This window comes from Thamnophis sirtalis, unplaced genomic scaffold (assembly GCF_051295495.1).
Source record: "Thamnophis sirtalis isolate CommonGarterSnake01/CBP01778 unplaced genomic scaffold, rThaSir2_p1.2 scaffold_9, whole genome shotgun sequence".
NCBI lineage: Eukaryota > Metazoa > Chordata > Lepidosauria > Squamata > Natricidae > Thamnophis > Thamnophis sirtalis.
In genome coordinates this window covers 52,520,135-52,540,721 of record NW_028261389.1, presented here as the reverse complement: position 1 = coordinate 52,540,721, position 20,587 = coordinate 52,520,135, and the positions used below count along the sequence as shown (strand labels likewise).

Sequence of the window (20,587 nt, the reverse complement as noted above, 5' to 3'; positions counted from 1 at the left end):
TATTCTAATAAGATCATATTTTAGGGCTTCCTGGGAGGAGCTTACTGATGGTGGCAGCTTAAAATAGCTGCCCCTGAATTCCTGGTCACGTATCTGTTTAGATGATCATCTATCTGATGTCTTAACAGGTTTCTTATCCTTCAGGCAAGAAGGGAAGAAGATATAGTTTTGCTGGCAAATGCCCTTCGATTTGTGCAGCTTCTGTGTCTGCAGAGAGAGGGGGGCCAGCCCAAGGCAGAACGGCGTCCGTGCTGGGAACTTCAAACTGCCTTGTGCAATACAAAGTAAGATCTCTCCCTCTCAGTTCACAGCTTTGATTTATTTGATTTTAATACGAGCTGAATCCATTTACGAGGACATTAATTGTTTACCAAGATCCTAGCTTCTCTTTTTTTTTACAAGATCTTCTTCTGAAAATCTATTTACTTAGAGGCTTTTAAAATGGCGCCAAGCCGGCTGGATTCTCCGGTAACAATGATTATTTTCTTAATCTCCTTGTTAAATGCTACAGAATTCTAAAACTTCAAAGGAGTGTCTTATCACCCTGCCTCACAATCGGCCAGCAGAAACTTTTTAATTAGTTTCATTTTTACAAGACTTCCTTTCTCTCATTAATCTTGCTTATCTGGAATTTAAATGGTGATGAATCTGCTGAACTGTCTTGTTACAATGCTTATTTTCTGAAATCCTTGGTAAAGCTCTGCCAAGCCTCAAATTTCAAAACAAAGGGAGAAATTCAGCATCTTTTCTTATAGCTGCACAGTCAGCCAGCAGAATTTTATTAACTGCTGGAAGATAAAATTTGGAATGGCCTCAAAACCAAATCTTAATCTGAAACCGTCGCCCTCTATTCCCAGGGGCACATCCCCAGTGCCTGGCACAAGGTTGCAGCCTCCACTCCCTATGCCCCCTGCTGGAGATTTGTTAACGAAAGAATTCTTCTTGAGTGAATTAAGTGTGGCTCTCAATGCTCAGACAATTAAAATGGAAGATAAACTTAGAGATCTTAAAGAGGAGATAAAACAGGAGATAAAACAGGAGGGGAAAGAAGAAATAAAAGAAATAAAAGGGGAAATAAAAGAACTTAAACAGGAGTTGTATGATAAAATCGATGCCAGGGTTGTTAAAATTAAAGATGAAATGCTGGGATTTGTAACTGTATTGACAGAACATGTTTCCGGAATTGAAGATAGTCTAGAGGATCTTAATGAGGCTAATACCAACTTGACATTGAAAACAGAGGTGGTGGAACAAAAAGTTGAGAATGCTGAAAAAGAAATTATTATGATACAGTATAGACAAATGGAACTGGCATTAAGAGTAAGGGTGCTGCGTGAGGAGAAACAGGAGAACCTGAAACAGATCCTATCAGAAGCCTTTGACCTCCTGGTGGGAAGACCAGGGACTAAGATCGACTGGCAGATCGACAAAGTTTATCGTGTTAACTTTGTGGCAAAGCAGAAACAGCTTCCTCGAGACATCGTTATATACTTCACTACAAGAGAGCTCAGAAACATGATACTACAAGAGTCTTATAACACTAAGCTCCAAATTGGCGGTCAAGACCTGATTGTTTTGAAAGAGATACCACCTCAAATGTTAAGAGCCAGGAGAGACAACACTTTTTTAGTTGAAGAACTCAGAAACCGTCAGATACAGTATAGATGGGACGCACCATTTGGTATTATACTTACATTTGATAAGCAAAGATATTGCCTCAACTCTGTATGGAAAGCCCGAGATTTTTTGAAGGCTGGATATCCTGCATCATCTGGACCTGGAGAAAGACCACAAGAAGGACAGGACAGACTACACAACTATCAGATAAGATGGAGCATCTTTCTCTTCTAGAAGATGGAGCATCTCTCTCTTCTAGAAGCGCAAGGTGTTATGGAACAAAGACCTAGCCGTATGATTACTAGACGAATGGAGAAACAAGCTAAAAGGCAACAACCTCAACAATCACTGGCCATCGATCAAGGAGCTACAATAACAAGTCTGGAAGCAGTGGGAGGAGCTAGGCCTAAGGTTAAACAGGCCATGCAGGAAGCTCTAAAAAAGCTTCAGCCAACCAAAGATGACAATTAAGATCTTAACATGGAATGTCAATGGATTGAATTCTCCACAGAAGAGAAAGAAAATACTTCACTATCTCAAACAGTTTAAGAATGACATAATTTGTTTGCAAGAAACTCATATCAAATCAACTGATCAAAAATATCTGATTAACTCAAAACTTGGTCAACATTTTGTAACTTCTGCTATGGAAAAGAAGAATGGTATAGTTGTATACTTAAGAAAAGACATGAAAGCTGAATTAATTGAAGCAGATCCCTTCGGAAGATATATCGCGTTAGACCTAATCCTAGAAGGAAAAAAGACATTACTTTTGGGAATTTATGCTCCTAATCAACAGCAAGATGGATTCTATAGAAATCTTCATGCCAAATTAGTACAGTGGGACTATAGGTCCTGTATACTATTGGGTGATTGGAATGGTGTGATAGACACTAAGAGAGATAAGAAGACTTCTCGCCCAAATACTAAGATGCGAGCAAAGCAAATCTTTTTTTGACATGATGGACGACTTTGAATTGAGAGATATTTGGCGAGAAAGAAACGCAGAGGAATATGATTTCACTTTCTTCTCTGATAGACATCAATCCCTTTCAAGGATTGATTTTATACTAATCACTAATGATTTGCTTTCTAGGGTCAAGAAGACAAAGATTGCGGCTAGGGTCCTTTTGGATCATAACCCAGTTTGGATGGAATTGGGAAGGGTAGTGCAAGCAAGAAGGTCTTGGAGATTGAATGAAAACTTATTTAGATATGAAAAGTATATTAATGATTGTAAAAAATTGTTATCTGAATATTTTGTTTTGAATATGAATAAGGGTACATCTATGGAATTCGTATGAGATGCAAGCAAAGCGTATATGAGAGGAGTGCTGATGAATATAAATAAAACACATAGATATAAACAAGGGCTAAAACGAACAGAATTGGAAGAGGAAATTAAGAGAAAAGAGTTGGAGTTAACAATGAATCCAGGTGATACAAAGGTTAAGGAAGCTATCACCATATTAAAATCTCAATTTGACATGTTGATCTCTGACCAGGTAGCCACTAATTTATTATATGCAAAACACAATACCTTTTGTAACGCAAACAAACCTGGCAGATGGTTAGCTTATCAGATTAGGAAAAAAAGGAAAACTCGAAATATATCTAAACTGATTTACAGAGGGAAGGAGGTGTTTCAACAGGAAGAGATTCAAAAGGCATTTCGGGAATTTTTTACAAAATTGTATAAAGGGGATAAAATTAATGGTCTAGATATAGACAAATATTTAGATAAAGAGAAAATACCTTCAGTTAGAGAAGAGCACAGGCAAAAAATTGAATCAACCAATAACCTCGGGGGAAATTTTGCAGGTAATTAAGCAATTAAAGTTAGGGAAAGCACCAGGTACAGATGGTTTGACAGCGGTTTACTATAAAAATTTACAGTTAGAAATGGTAGAACCTCTTAGAGAATTATTTAATAAGATTCAAACGGAAGGTAAAGTGCCTCCATCTTGGAAGACAGCGTTTATATCTTTGATACCCAAAGAAGATCAAGATACTACCCAACCAAAAAATTATAGACCTATCTCATTACTTAATGTAGATTATAAAATTTTTACTAAAATACTAGCAAATAGGTTAATGCTGGTTATTCAACAATTGATACACACTGACCAAACAGGTTTTATACAGGGGAGACAGATGAAAAGTAATGTCAGATTAATTATTAATGCATTAGAATATTTGGGAAAGAACAACCAGATCCCTGCTGCGTTTATATTTTTGGATGCTGAGAAGGCCTTTGATCGAGTTAACTGGCAATTTCTGTTGAAGATATTGCAAAAAATGCAGATAGGAGATAATTTTTTACAGTCAATTAAAGCAATATACCAACAGCAAACAGCACAAATCATAGTCAATGGAAGTTTAACAGACTCTTTTCAAATTGGAAAAGGTACAAGACAGGGCTGTCCTTTGTCCCCGCTATTGTTTATTATAACTTTGGAAGTATTGTTGAATAAAATACGGGGCTTGGATGGTCTAAAAGGGATCAAGATTAGGCAGCAAGAATACAGAGTGCACGCTTTTGCGGATGATTTGGTCATAATATTGGAACAACCGCAGGAATCTAGTATGGTTTTAATGAATACGATTAATCAATATGGTCAAGTATCTGGTTTTAAAATAAATTTAGGAAAAACCAAAATATTAGGTATAAATATGAATACTAAACAAAAGGAAGAATTAGGAGGGATGCTAGGATGTGAGGTAGTCAAAAAAGTCAAATATCTTGGAGTCAATATTTTAACCTCAAACGGGAAATTATATAAGCATAATTATGAACCACTTTGGCATAGTATACAGATAGAGATGAAAAAATGGGAGAAATTGCATTTATCTTTGCTGGGTAGGATAGCGGCAGTGAAAATGAACATCTTACCAAAAATTTTATTTCTCTTCCAAATGTTACCTATACTTAAAAAAGATGCGAATCTTTTAGAATGGCAGAAGGGTATTAAGAAATTTGTATGGGCAGGAAAGAAGCCGAGGGTAAAGATGAAAATAATGCAAGATGTACGTGAGAGAGGAGGCTTGAAATTACCTAACCTAAAATTATATTATGATGCAGTGGCGCTATCTGTAATTAGTGATTGGACTCATTTAACTAATGATAGAATACTGAATATCGAGGGACACGATCTGGTATATGGTTGGCATGCTTACTTGTTATTCAACAAAAAATTGGATAAGAAGTTTAAAAGTCATATTTTAAGAAATGCTTTACTGCGGGTCTGGAAAAAATACCAATATAAATTAAATGACAAGATACCCATGTGGGCAATTCCTAGACATGCAATTGAAAATATGAACATAGCACAAAAACAGGATAGAACTACCTATAGACAGCTTCTCATTTTGGAAAGGGGGGTACTACAACTAAAATCTTTAGAGGTATTAAAAGAGGAGAAGGTAGTTCAAACATGGTTCCAGTATGGGCAATTACAGGCCAGGTAGAAAATAGATAAAAAAATTGGTTTTATCCAAGCTGAAGATAATTTGTTTAAACAAATAAGAGATCAAAGCTTAATGCATATAAAGAGGATATATAATGTATTAATACAGATGGATTCGGAAACAGAATTAGTTAAAGATTGTATGATAAAGTGGGCTCAAAATATTGAAGAACCAATAATGTTGGATACATGGGAAAGAATATGGGTAACAAATGTGAAATTTACACAAGCTCAAAACCTGAGACAAAATTTTTATAAGATGTTCTATAGATGGCATTTAGATCCTAAAAAGCTGGCTTCTATGTATCCGAATGTACAGCCTAAATGTTGGAGGTGTGGTTCTCTCGATGCTACATATTATCATATATGGTGGACCTGCCAAAAGGTTAAGGCATTCTGGATAAAAATATGGTGGATTATGCAAAATATCTTTAAAAGAAGGATAAAGTTTACTCCTCAGTTATTCTTACTAGGTATATGTACTGACTTTACAGTGGTAGAGACTAACTTGATTCTGCACCTAATAACGGCAGCAAGACTGTTGATGGCGCAATACTGGAAGAAGGAAGACCTGCCTACAACTCAAGAATGGACATTGAAAGTTACAAACTTAGCCGAGATGGCTAAAATATCGGCATATCTTAAAGATCACTCAAATGAGAGATATAAAAGAGACTGGAAAAAATGGATTGACTATATACAAAATAAATACGGGACCAAGAAATTCCAGTTAGCCTATGCTTAAGATCAGAAATGATTTAAATTGTTTAAAGTTAGCTCAGCAAGAAGAAGCTAAGATCAATGTAGAGATGTCATTAATTTCTTTATTTCTTTTTTCTCAATAGATTTTAGACTGTGTTTGTTAAAAATCCATACCGTGTACGGGTTCTGGGAAGTCGGGGGGGGAAGGAGGAGGGGGGTTGGGGGGAGGGGGAGGGAGGGAGGGGTATACATTAGGCTAGACAAGAATTTGGTGGTAAACTAGAACTATTTTGACACACAAAAAAATGTACTCCGATGTCTTACTGATTGAGGAATGATGAAATGTTTTTTTAAAAGAAAATAAAACTTTTGAACCAGAAAAAAAGATATTTTAAATCACTCCCTAAGAAAATTCTCTGAGAATACATACATCTTCATCCTTCAATTAAAACTTTGAAAAAACTACTTATAGCAATAGCAATAGCAGTAGACTTATATACCGCTTCATAGGGCTTTCAGCCCTCTCTAAGCGGTTTACAGAGAGTCAGCATATTGCCCCCAACAATCTGGGTCCTCATACTTAGATATGTTTTAGAAATGCTACTTAGATATGTTTTAAAGTAATCCATAAAATTAGGTGACAAGAAGAAAAGCAGCAAATCTGATTTGCAACAATAGTCACTGAACATTATTCTTGGGCATTAGCCACAATTATATGAGACACATGATTACTATGCTCTTAGCTCCTTCTGTAACTGTATCCTGCATGGATAAGAATTCAAATCTGCAACTACGTAAATACTCCTGTTAACCTTTTTTTTTTTTTTACTCTTTCCTGGTTTTTTAACCAATACTTCCCCAAAGATCTCTTTTCCAAAAGGCAACTGTGATCTTGGAATATCGGGGAACTACCTGAGGATTGGAAAAGAACTGATAAGATTCCCATCTACAAAAAAAGGTGGGGGAGACAGACTCAGGAAACTGCAGACCAATCAGCCTAACATCAATACCTGGGAAGAAAAATAGACCTGCGAACATCTGGAAACAAATAAAGTTATAATTAAAAGCAAGCATGGGTTTGTTAAAAACAGATCATGCCAAAACAATCTTATTTCATTCTTTGATAAAGTGACTAAATTAGTAGTCCAGCAAAATGCTGTGGACATAATAGACAATAGGCAAGGCATTTGAGAAAGCAGACAACATACTTCTTGGTAAACTTTCCAATTCTAAATGGACTATTGCCTCCTCCAGTTCTTTGTTGACTGCTGTCAGTCTTTCTTCTGTTGCTTCCAATTTCTTTTCAGTTTGTTCTTTCCTTGCTTCTACCAGTTTTATTTTCTGCTCTTTTTGGCTATTGTTTCCTGTATCTGCCCCATTCTATCATCCAACTTCTTTATATCTTATTTTGCTTCCCCTAAATCAGCTTTCATTACCACATGGTTGTTGGTTATTGATTCTTGTGTTTTTATCATAAATTCCTGGATCATGTTTAATGAGGCTTGTAGGCTTTGTAGAGTTGTTCTAGATCCTGTTTTTTCACTGCTCGGCATATCTTTTGTTGACTTCTGTCCTGCTGGAGAGGCTATCATTGGTGTTTGACATTTTTAGCTTTTGGAAAAAAATATTCCACAGTACCATAAGTTTTCAATCTTTCACTCTAGGTCTTTTGGTAGTCACTGTCCCTTCTCCTATCCCTCTTTTTTAATTTGATAATTAACAACAGTAATGTAATATGTCACTGATTAAATCCAACCATTAATATACAGTTATATAGACAGTTGCATAAGTAAATCACAGTTATAAACTATTATATTTGTAGTTAATTATTATAAATTGTCCTAACTTAACTGTATTAAAGGAAGTGAGAGAGAGAGAGGAGAAAAATAAATAAATATTTATAATATCTATAAGTTGTTATAGTCTATTATACTTTTTTTACTATATAGTAAATCTATAAAATCATAAATACATAAATTGGTATGCGCAATTGATTAATTAATTAGAGGTTACTATTAATCAACAATTCCTGTTTTAAAGCTAAACAGATTTTCTAATATGCAGTAATAAAGGAAGTGGCTATAAATTCTATCCTGTTTTAAATATGCTTGAATCTATATTAAATATATGTAGAAATATATAAAATATATTAAATGTACAGCTTATAAAATATTAAATTCTTAGATCTAAGAATACCCACTCGATGGTATGACTGTTGTTTTTTTTAAATGTGTTCGTCTTTTTATTTTTTTTTATTTTGTATCCCCTCCCCTCTTCGATTGTTAGCCGGGAATAGGGCGGCTTATAAATTGAATAAACAAATAAATAATAATAATAATAATAATAATAATAATAATAAGAAGAAGAAGAAGAAGAAGAAGAAGAAGCACCGTGATAAATATAACAATATTTAAATACCACAAATAATATAAAGATATGTGAAGTCTACAAAGCTGATTGTAAAGGAGTCTAATCTAAAGTCCTTTGTTGGTAACACCACAGTTCTTATTCCTCTCTACTTCCTTGCAACTTCCCTGTTCCCTGTTCTCTGTGCTTAAAAATGACCGCTGCCCTCAAATTTCACAGTCCCTGTCCTTTCTCATCATTTTCTTCCACCCCTGTCTCTTCTATTGCAAAAAGAGTCTGTTCTTTCCTTCTTTCCCAATCTGTTCACCACCCACACAAAACTCTCAATCTATATCACTGCAGATCCAGTCTCAGAAATCAGTAGAAATTCTCAACTCAGCAACCACAATCATTTTCACTTTTTACTGATTCTGTGCTGGTTTCATCTTCTTCCTCCTTCTGCTCATCACCACTGAGGTGCCACTCCCCCCTCTTTGGAAACTCCCTTAATTGCTTTATTGTAAATTCCACCAACTTGGATAAGTGTCTTGGAGTTTCACTTTGTTTTAGCACTGTCCACAGATACTTCTTGCCGCTTCTCACTTTTTATTTCCTCCACCATTAATCAAGCTGTCACAGCTCTGCACCAAGCAGCTCTGCACCAAACAGCTCTGCACAGCTGGTCTCTTCTGTGTTGGATTTCAGGGATTCCACCCTTCGCAATGGGAGATCACTCTTCTTTCCGTCACCCCTGGATTTCCCCCTCTATCACTGTCCTCTCCAAGGCCCAGCTTTGCCATTGCTGGCCTCCAGACACGAAAATTCAGACAAGGAGAATGGAGTCTCATTCTCCTGTAACTGCACCAGCATGACATCACCCCAGAAGTCCTCAACTAATAACTAACATTATTATCCCATTCCTAAAGCATTCTATACCTCACATATGCATACAGAGGTAACATAAATTACAAGAAAGAATGCTTAAAGACTAGCAAGTTGTTCTGCCTATTAAAGACTAATAGATCTAACACAAAGCTTTGTCAACTGTAAGGAATGAACCTGGTAGATACCATATTTTTCAGAGTGTAAGACACTTCGAAGTATAAAACACACCTAACTTTTGGGAAGAAAACAAGGGGAAAAATTCTGCCTCTGCCTCCCAGCAATTGGCTTCCTTGCAACAAGCAGCAAACAGTACAGACAATATACACTGTGGTGTATTTCTGTGCAAGTGTGCCTGACCCATAGAAATAGCAAAGAAATGGAGAAATGTACATTATTGCAGTATATTAATGCCAGAAAGTTTTCTTAAATCTAGTCACACTAACTCCTCCCAATTATTTAAATAGATCTACTCCAAACATGACCAAATCAGGGTCTAATTAGACAACAGGACACTGTTACATTTCAAACTATAGTTGGACAGAAGCTGTTAAAATTGATGTGGCTTACTAGAAGTATACGTTATTTTCTGCTATTTAAAAGAAGATGCAATAGCATTGGGTGTCTTCAGATCAACCATTTATTTTAAAAAGCTTCTTCATTTTATTAAGTTGTCTAGAACAATAATAAAGCAGTCTTTAAAAAATAAGTCTAATAATTTGAACATTCTATAGGCATTTATAGTTATTGACTTACCTCTTTGCAGCAAACAGCAAACAGCCTGATTAGCAAAAGAAAAAAAAACCTGCCTCCCAGCAATTTGCCTCTGTGCAGCAAACAGCAAGTTTCACTTTCAATTTCAGCACAGGTCTCCCGATCATCAGCTGTTTCAGGCTGCAGGGATTGCTATAACCTATTGCCGCCTCCACAAGTCCCATTTTCCCTGTTTGCTGTAAGAAGGTAAATTGCTGGGAGGCACAGGCTGATGAGTGGGGGCAGGTGGATGGGGCTACATTTGATGTATAGCACACATCCAAATTTTCACCCTCTTTTAAGGATGTGTGTGTGTCTTATACTTCAAAAAATACAGTATCTAAATTTCATGATATATGATTTCTTCTGGACAACTTCCTTTAAGAAAATTCTGGTATTCAATGGATCTATTCACATACTAAACAGTTATAACCGGAACCCCATTGGAAATGATACATGATAAATATAATTTAATTTAATAAATATTCCATTTAATTTTAAACTTGGCTGAACTGCCTACATTTTCTCTAAATGTAACATCTATAAATGTTCATTGTGAACATTTGGTACCAAATGCATTAACAATAACATTACACTCTGTTTTAGTGGTGAAAACCTGACAAATGTATAGAAATGAAAGGTTGTACATACTGCAATATGGAACAATTAATATTATATATTAAAAAATCTAAAGACTTACGTTGACATTTCTTGCAGCACTTGCCATCAACATATGCAGGCGCAGAATTAGGAAGACAATCAAAAATTGGGCAAATCAATCTTTCACATTGGATAGTACCATTCTAAAAAACAAAAGTTTATTTTAAAAATCATTGCCAGAACCTAGTCTATTAATTTTCCAAATAAATAAAACTGGGTAGTTGAAGACACGGATTCTTTAAAACATATTATGTCTTATATACAACAATAATTATGAAGGAGAAACACATTTTAAGGTAATTTAGATTTCTGATAAATCATTTCAATTGTTCCTAAAGATGTTCCAAATCCTGTTATTTTCATTCAAGATGCTGTATTGTACTGTAACTTGGAAGATTACTGACTATGTTTCTCGGCGGCCTGGATTTACACCCTGCGGCGTGGAGAGGAAGACGGCGGCGCCGCGCTGCTGACGGCAGCATTCTACTATAGCCTCCGGCCGGACAGCAATGTTTACTTACAACCTTTGGCATTTTCGGAGTTTTGGAGTTTAGGGAGAGAGAGGAGAGAGGATCGGACATCTGAAGCCCTTGACCGGTGAAATCCTCAGTGGCCGGATTTATACTCGCGGCGTGGATAGGAAGATGGCGGCGTTGCGCTGCTGATAGCTGCTGATAGCAGCATCCTATTGCAATCCTTCGGCGTTTTTTGGACCTTTCAGCCGAGTGGTGAGCCTTGTGGACCCCATAAACGACTATTACTATCGTCCATCACCCCAGAGAGGTGGGGATTCTATAGGGGCTTGGTCGGGCGGATTGGGCAGCTGGCTGAGGTTGCCGCCGCTGTAGCTCTTCTAGACACCCCCCCTCCTCCTCCATCCTGTTTGCCTTCCTCGCCGCCGCAGCCTCGCCCTTCACTCTTTATGCGTGCTGGACATTTCTCCTCCTGCTGCCCTCGTTGCTGTGGAGTCTTCGCCTGTTTCCCTGCCCAGCACTGACTCTCCATTCCACTGCCTTGGCCTGCGACCATCTGCTTTGGCCTGTAACAGCTGTCCTCCTTAACCACTCGCCACCCGTTACTGCCCTTGGATAGATAGGTATAGATAGGTATAGATAGGATAGATAGGATAGATAGGATAGATAGGATAGATAGGATAGATAGGTATAGATAAGTATAGGTAGATAGATTTATAGGTATAGGTACCTATAAAAGCCAAGGTGGTGCAGTGGTTAAATGCAGCACTGCAGGCTACTTCAGCTGACTGCAGTTCTGCAGTTCGGCTGTGCAAATCTCACCGGCTCAGGGTTGACTCAGCCTTCCATCCTTTCGAGGTGGGTAAAATGAGGACCCGGATTGTTGTTGGGGGCAATATGCTGACTCTGTAAACCACTTAGAGAGGGCTGAAAGCCCTATGAAGTGGTATATAAGTCTAACTGCTATTGCTATTACCTGGGCAGCGTCCATCTGATGGTGCACCCGGTCTGTGGGAAGGAGTGATAGAGGTTAGAGTTAGGGTTAGGGTTGGGGGTTGGGGTTAGGGTTGGGTTAGGGTTCGGGTTCGGGCTAGGGCTAGGGCTAGGGTTAGGGCTAGGGCTAAGGTTAGGGTCAGGGTTAGGGTTGGATTAGGGTTAGGGTTAGGGTTAGGTTTCGGACTAGGGTTGAGGTTAGGGTTAGGGTTAGGGTTAGGGTTAGGGTTAGGGTTAGGGTTAGGGTTAGGGTTAGGGTTAGGGTTAGGGTTAGGGTTAGGGCTAGGGTTAGGGCTAGGGTTAGGGTTAGGAGCGATAGAGGATGGCAGTTCCAGGGGTAGGGATTTGGCGTCCTAACAACTGGCACTTTCCCTTCCCCCTTCTTGATTTGTTCCAGCCACCCCCTGACTTTGGACCCCCTGGCATCAGATCTAGAGGGTGTGGGACTGCGAAGCTGTTGCTCGCTAACATCTGGCGTTTACGCCTTGCCCCCCCTCCAGCTACAACCACCTAGCACAATACGGACTTTTGGACTTTTGGCCTTGGGTGTCTTCCTGGGACTTGAGGAAGGGAGAGGAGAGGAGCAGCTCTCTCTTTTCCCTTTTTCCCTTTATACCATCATTGTTTTAAATTGCACTTGCGCAGTGCTCCGCTCATTTTTATGAATGTGGTGTGGATGGTGTGCCTGTTTGATGTCTGTGCCCACTTTTAAATCTTATTATTGTTGTAGTTTTTGTGTTTTAACTGACTCTGTGGGGACTGTATGGGTGAGTGCTTGTGTATGTATGTTAGGATTGGGATCATAACCTGGTGCCTCCTCCACTGAGTGCGATTGCAGAAGTGGTAGGGGGGGGCAGGTCTATCTCCCATCCTAGAATGACTGGTATAAATCACCTACCGGAAGGAGTGGAGGCCATGAGAGGGGAAGTGGGGTCTACGGTTGCGGGGGTGGGCCGGAGCATTGCGGTCACTATTGGGAGGGGCAGGTATGACGGGAACTTCAGGGCTAGCCATTACCGGGGAAGGAGGGTCCACTACGTCACAGCGATCCCCCCTTCCGGCCTTGCTAGTTCCACTCCAGGGCCAGATGGCGAGAATTGTCAGGGCCCTGGTCTCAGGCTGTTGTTGCTAAATGCCAGGTCTGTGGTTCATAAAGCTCCCCTCATCCGGGACCTAATATTAGACATGGGGGCAGACCTGGCATGTATTACTGAAACCTGGCTGGACCCAGAGGGAGGAGTCCCCCTCACTGAAATGTGCCCAGAGGGATTTCAGGTGCTCCACCAGAAGGGGTGGGGGAGTGGCCATGACAGCCATGGACTTGACCCAATTAATCCGGGGTCCAACTCATTCAGCGGGTCACACACTTGACCTCGTATTCCTCTCGGAGCAGTGGAGGCGTGATCTAGAGTTGAGGGGTATTAAGATCTTGCCCTTGTCATGGTCTGATCACTTCCTACTGAGGCTTGACTTTCGGAAACCAATCCCCCACTGTAGGGAGGAGGAACCGATTAGGTGGTTCCGCCCCAGACGCCTGATGGACCCCATGGGTTTTCAGACAGCGCTCGAGGTGATACCTGACACTCTTGTCCACAGTCCGGTCGAGTCCTTAGTCGCTGCTTGGAATACAGCGGCGACGGAGGCTCTAACCGGATTGCCCCTTTGCGGCCTCTCCGAGGTAGTGGATCCAGGAGAGCTCCTTGGTTTACCGAGGAACTCCCGGAGATGAAGCGTCAAAAGAGACGCCTAGAGCACCGCTGGAGGGCCAGTAAACCTGAGTCAGACCGAGCACTGATGAGAGCCTATATCAGAGCCTATCTCGTGGCAATACGGGCGGCGAAATGTTCGCATTTTTCCGCTCTTATTGCATCTGCTGAATCGCGCCCAGCCGCCTTGTTTAGGATAACCCGCTCCATCCTGAAAGGGAGGGATGCGGATGAACCTTTACAAGGTAGAGCTGAGGAATTTGTTCAGTATTTAACGGATAAAGTTGCTCAGATTCGGACAGACCTGGACTCCAATTGCACGGTACCAGCCGAGGTACTGGGGGAAGGTCTTGAGCGGAGTTTATGGACTGAGTTTCAACTTGTCACGCCTGAGGAAGTGGACAAGGCCATGGGAGCGGTGAGTGCCTCCACTTGTATACTGGACCAGTGCCCCTCCTGGCTGGTTTCGGCCAGCAGGGAGGTGACACGTGGCTGGATCCAAATGATAATTAATACCACTCTCCAGGAGGGATCCTTCCCGCTCCTCCTAAAGGATGCGGTGGTGAGACCCCTCCTGAAGAAACCGTCTTTGGACCCAGCCATCTTGAGCAACTATCATCCAGTCTCCAACCTTCCCTTTGTAGGGAAGGTTGTTGAGAAAGTGGTGGCCTCTCAACTCCGACGGTCCTTGGATGAAACCGATTATCTGGATCCCTTTCAGTCTGGTTTCAGGCCTGGTTACAGCACGGAAACTGCTTTGGTCGCACTGATCGATGATCACTGGCGAGCCAGGGATAGGGGGCAGTCCTCTATCCTGGTGCTCCTTGACCTCTCAGTGGCCTTTGATACCATCGACCATGGTATCCTTCTGTGATGGTTGCGGGAAGTGGGAGGCACCGTTCTTCGGTGGTTCTCCTCCTACCTCTCGGACAGGTCGCAGTCGGTGTTGGTTGGGGGGGCAGAGGTCGACCCCTAGGCCCCTAAATTATGGGATGCTGCAGAACTCGGTCCTGTCCCCCCTCCTATTTAACATCTAGATGAAGCCGCTGGGTGAGATCATACGGCGGCACGGGATTAACTACCATCAATACGTGGACGATACACAATTGTATCTGTCTGCCCCATGCCAACTCAGTGAAGCGGTAGAAGTGATGTGCCAGTGCCTGAAAGCTGTTAGGGTCTGGATGGGAACGAACAAGCTTGCACTCAATCCCGACAAGACTGAATGGCTATTGATGTTCCCTCCCAAAGATTGGCAAACGATTCCATCTCTCAGGCTGGGGGGTGAAATTATATGCCCCTCAGAGAGGGTTTGCAATTTGGGAGTGCTCCTGGACCCCCTGGACAGCTGACTTTAGATCACCATTTGTCCGCTGTGACCAGGGGGGGTCTTTGCCCAGGTTCACCTGGTGCACCAATTGCGAGCCTACCTGGACCGGGAGGCACTTCAGATAGTCACTCACGCCCTCGTCACCTCAAGACTGGATTACTGTAACGCGCTCTACATGGGGCTGCCCTTGAAAAGTGTTCGAAGAGTTCAGCTAGTCCAGAATGCAGCCGCGCGAGCGATTGTGGGTGCACCCAGGTACACCCATGTTACATCTATCCTTCGCGAGCTGCACTAGCTACCCATTGGTCTCCGGACACACTTCAAGGTGCTAGTCGTTACTTATAAAGCCCTGAATGGCATCGGACCTGGGTACCTGAGAGACCACCTCCTGCCAATTACCTCCCAAAGACCGATTCGATCTCACAGGCTTGGCCTTCTCTGGGTTCCATCGGCCAGCCAATGTCGGCTGGCAACCCCCCGGGGGAGAGCCTTCTCTGTTGCTGCGTTGGCCCTCTGGAATGAGCTCCCCGTGGATATCCGGACCCTTACTACCCTCCCGGCCTTCCGTAAAGCTACCAAGTCCTGGCTGTTCCGACAGGCTGGGGGCTGTTGAAATATCCAGCCCCGCCTCTGTTGTGAATGTTGTGCGTTTTTAAATTCTTTGTATTGTCTTATTTATTTCCCTTTCCCTGTTTATTGTGAGCCGCCCTGAGTCCTTTGGGAGTGGGCGGCATACAAAACTAATAAACAACAACAACAAACAGTATAATTTTTCATAAATCAAAGTCTTTCAAATTATGGGATAACTTCCACAAATGAACTATCTATCTTATCTACTTCTGCATCTCTGCCTTTGCATTTTTCTACTGTTTATAAATTGCTGAATAAGTTTGTGCAGCTATAAAGTTCTTATAAAGCATCTTTTTAGATAAGGTCAACTAATAAGATAAAGCACCAGCTCTAAAATGTAAATCTCTTGGAGAAAAGCAAGTAGAACAGAATGTAGATGAGAGTAGCCAGCTTCACCAATGAAATGTTTTAGTAATATCATCATGTAAATTTATTTGAAATACTCTGTTCTAAAATGATTAATAATAATTGCATAGTTCTGTTAAAATCAAATGTAATGAGGCAACTTCCTAATCTAGTGAAATGATTATGTTCTACTGAAAAAAACTGAATTTGTTACACTTATTTATTTGCTTTATTAACCTTTCATTCAACTTTCTTGTCAGATCCCTAAAAGTGACACTGCCATTCAATTGGGAGGACGGTAGCCTCGGAGTTAAATCAATAGCTACCTCTGAAACAACTGAGTTTTACAACTTTACAACTGGTTTTCTGTCACCGGGAGACTGAAGGTCCCAACATCTCTGGAGGGATGTTATGGTAGCCATGTGGGATATACAACTTTGATGTCTAACTAGAGATAGCAATGGGAACGTGTGCTTTATTGACTCCCAGGGCAGAAGAGTTAAGGAAGCATCTTCACACTTGTGTATTGGTCAGAATCTGCATTTGGACAAAGGGGTCATTATCAGCTTAATCCCATTTGCATGGCCTAAAGGTTTTCAGATGCTGCTTTGCTTCTAATGGTTTCCATCCTGCTTGATTAAAGGTTCCTTTTGAAATAATCCGTTTCAAGATTCTTTACTTTCTCAAGTTAGGAGAGGAGCCATAACATTTCTACTTTCTATAAGATTTAGCCATATTTTTATATATTCCGACCACAGATTGAATTCATTGTAACAGAGAAGATCAGGCTATTTCCTCAAGCATTTGGTTTAGAATGAGTTCCCTTCTGGTAATATTTAAAAAAATTGAGTCCCTGTTGGCATTTTAATAGTTATACTTTGTACCTATATAGTTATTTTGTCTTATTTTTGTTATTGACTCTTTCTGTGCTACCCAAGTCATGGGTTGTGAATTGGGAACACATATAAAAGCTATAAAAAAACAAAAATCAGCCGCCGGGTGAACAGGCTGGAAGGGCAATACTTTTGCTTATCCTGTTATTTCCCAACATTACAATGTTATTAACAATTACAGCTCTATTTCATCTAAAGCATTTTAAAAGAGAAAGTACAAAAAAGAGGAAGAAAAAGTATATAATGTAAATAAAATGTGTAAAAATTTATGCAAATTTATTTTGTTGTAGAAAACAAGACAGTATGTATATGATTTTATAACACCAGATGACCTAATTATGGATTTTGCAATTTTTATGACTCTTTGATTTCTTTGCTTTTAAGTGATCTGATAATTATTTTTTATCAAAATACATAAATATTTAATACATAATTAGGTCCTTTATTTTTTTAAAGTTTACACTCATACCATGCAAGTGCAGTTCTTACAGCCATCTGTCCAAGATTCAAATTCTCTGAAGGTGATGCCCTTCATAGTACAGGTTCTTTCACAATAGCACTGATCCAACTTATTCATCCTCTGTTCGGCTCGGGATAGCTAGATAGATGTTTCACAGAAAGAGATTTGTTAACTACAGAAAGATTTGCCCTCACAAATTAAGCTCACTATGTAATACATCTCAATTAGCAGAAGAATATTGCTGAATGTGAAAACAGAAATGCTGATCCTAGCGTGAAGCTAAAAATGAAAAGGTCTTAACTTCATATGGCCACTAATTCAAACATGCTGTGTTTTCTCTTATGACAAGTACCTAATTTTATACTCAACACTTTAAATTTTGTAGCATGTCCAATTAACTATTAGGAGGGAGTAAAGTTATTTTCAACTTTATCTATCTATCAATCAATCAATCAATCAATCTATATCAATATAAATAAATTAATAACAAATAAATAGATAGATGATAGATAGATAGATAGATAGATAGATAGATAGATAGATAGATAGATAGATAGATATAGATAGATAGATAAAGTGGCAAGCCTGAGGGAGAGAAGGGGATAGGATAGAGGAGGTTTCTATGAGGCCTGAGGGAGAGAAGGGGAGAGGAGAGGTCGATTGTAACTATTCATTAATTTTCAAGCTGTGTTGATCACATAGCTTAGTAGCGGAACATGGGTATTTATTTAGTTGTTAATATTTTAAGAATCAAATATCAAATTTCACAATTCTGTGCCAATGTATTTTATAACTTTTCAGGTGTACTAGGTGTTTCTTATATTTCATATAATATTTTAAAAGAATATTTCTTCTTTATGGAATAATAATCAGAACCCCAACTAATTAACATAGTTTACAGAGATAACTTTTATTAATTTGTTCTCTCTCACTTTTTTTTGCTTTTAATATCAATTTTACTCACAATAAAATTTCATGCACAGGAAATTTCTTAGCATAATTGATCTATGTAATTACCATTTCAAGTAATTAAATAGTAATGCAACAATGGTAATAATATAATCACCTAATTATATAGAATTAATCCAAGAGGATTAGGAATAATTTGAACATTTGTGTGTGTATAACAATGCTAAAAACAAATCATGCATTCATTTGTTGAATCAATAGTATTTCAAATTAAGATCATTTTCCAGAACACTGATATTAAAAATGTCTTTTCTTTTATCAATTTAAAGCAACAACAATGTTATGACAGTGTGAGTAAATTACCGGATACTTCCAATGAATGAAAGCAATAATAATTACCTATTTTTTTTAAAAATATGATTGGTTACAATCCTGGAGCAAAAATGTTTTTTTAACATTTTGGAACTTTACAAAATAAAAATAAAAAATCTATGTAAAAGCATCTTTTACTTAATATATTAAGAAATACTAAGTTGTATGTAAAGAAGCTTTACTTAGATTTTCAATAACCTTAGATTTGCATAAAAACTGCATTTCAAATCATATTTTTTTTTGTTTAAGTGAAATAAGTTATTCAGCTCGCTAAAAAGCTTCTGAAGAGCTTATTACCTTTGCAGATGTTTTGGCTAAAATATCCTGCAACTCCATTATTTTCTGCACAAGACCATGGAAGTCATTACACGTTGGGCATGCTGAAATGACAAACACTGCATTGATCCCATTGCACTTACTTGCAACAAAAATTTGCAATCTAATATATCATAAGGAAGTTGACTGAACTTAATACAAATAGCAACTCTAAAGACATTCATAAGATTGTCCTTTCAATCTACCAAGTTGCATTGAAGAGCAATACATTTTAACAACCAATCTTCGTGTATAAAAAAATTAAACAATCCATCATATGGGATATTGTGGCATAAAAACTAGAGGACTTACTGCGATTAAGGTCTGGGCACTGAGAGATAAATCCTTGAGGCATGATAAGAAATTGCACATCTTGCATTATGCCCTGTAGCAAAGTGATACAAGAAAGTTTATATTCCTGGCAATATAATATCTCAAAAATATTCTATATAAAACTGTTACAGTTTTAATATACTTTTTTGCACCTTCCTGTAAACAAAATCACAGTTTCTATGAAATCATTTATCTATTTTATTTACTGTAGCATTAAAGGTAGCAATGCATACACATACCAATACATTCAACCATTTTCTGAGATTTATGATTAAATATCAAGGTGTAATTAATTAGAAAGAGACTGCTTGCTGTGAATCCACTTTTATTTAGTTGCCAAGGGTTTCAAGAGACTTTAAAAGCAATTTAGACATAATATGGCATTTAACTGAATTTTGAGACATTCATTAAAATAAAATATGGCAATATAAGATGTAACTACTGTAGGAAATTTGCACCCACCCCTCTCCTAGAAGAATGAAATATTCTAGGAAATATTAAAAAGGCAGAATATTATACCTCCATGGATGAGAAAAAAAGAAACATGCTCTTGGAAAGCTGCCCCCATCTTTGTTAATATCCACAGAAATACTGGTGCAAACTTATCTACAAGACAAAGGGTCATCTTATCTACAAAACAAGACCTTCACCCTCAGGACATGATAGGATTAGTCCTCACTCAAGATCCAAACCAGGACAAAGCCATTAAGCCATAATAAAAAATGCCCAACACCCCTTCATTACATCACCCAGCAAGATTCAACCAAGCATGGGACTCAAAATAACCTACAAAGTTACTCCTTCATGGCCCCATGAAAGTCTGACAACCAATCAGAATACATGGTGGGACAAAACCCAAGTCTGGAACATGCTGATAGAAGGATACAAACTCTACAGACCTCATAAAAGAGGAGGTGGAGTTGCACTATATGTAAAGGACCACTATATTGTTACAGAATTTCATGAAACCAAAGATGAAAACCTCCTAGAATGCATACGGGTCAACATCAAAGAAAAAAAGAATGATATGGCCATAGGTTTATATTATAAGCCATCCAATCAAGCAGAAAAAATAGATATCCTTTTTGTCAACCAACTAACCAACTTATGTAGGAAATTTGCAATTCGCAATTTAATGAGCTTATATGCCGCCCAATCCCAGAGGACTCCAGGTAGCTTACAAATACAAAATAAAATAAAATAACACATAGGGGAAACAAACATACACAGTTTAAAAAACACACATACATTTGGCTTAACTGGGGGTTGGACTTGATTTAAAAAATCAGCAACCCCAGGCCTGTCGAAACAGCCAGGTTTTGGTGGCTTTTTGGAAAAAAGAGAGTGGGAAGGGTCCGGATCTCTGCTGGTAAATCGTTCCACAGAGCCGGAGCAGCTACA

The 20,587-nt window shown here is 39.0% G+C and overlaps 1 protein-coding gene across 4 annotated transcripts in view; it reads right to left on the bottom strand.

Moving 5' to 3' along the window:
- NELL2 (neural EGFL like 2) overlaps window positions 1-20,587 on the bottom strand; it is a 156,135-nt gene that overhangs the window by 101,917 nt on the left and 33,631 nt on the right. For all 4 annotated transcript variants that reach the window (XM_087723555.1, XM_087723553.1, XM_087723554.1 and 1 more), the window contains exons 6-9: window positions 19,166-19,238; window positions 18,836-18,918; window positions 17,267-17,395; window positions 10,468-10,570 (exon numbers count right to left, since the gene is read on the bottom strand). In XM_087723555.1, coding sequence (XP_087579681.1) covers window positions 10,468-10,570; window positions 17,267-17,395; window positions 18,836-18,918; window positions 19,166-19,238 — 388 coding nt within the window. The remainder of the gene's footprint in view (window positions 1-10,467; window positions 10,571-17,266; window positions 17,396-18,835; window positions 18,919-19,165; window positions 19,239-20,587) is intronic.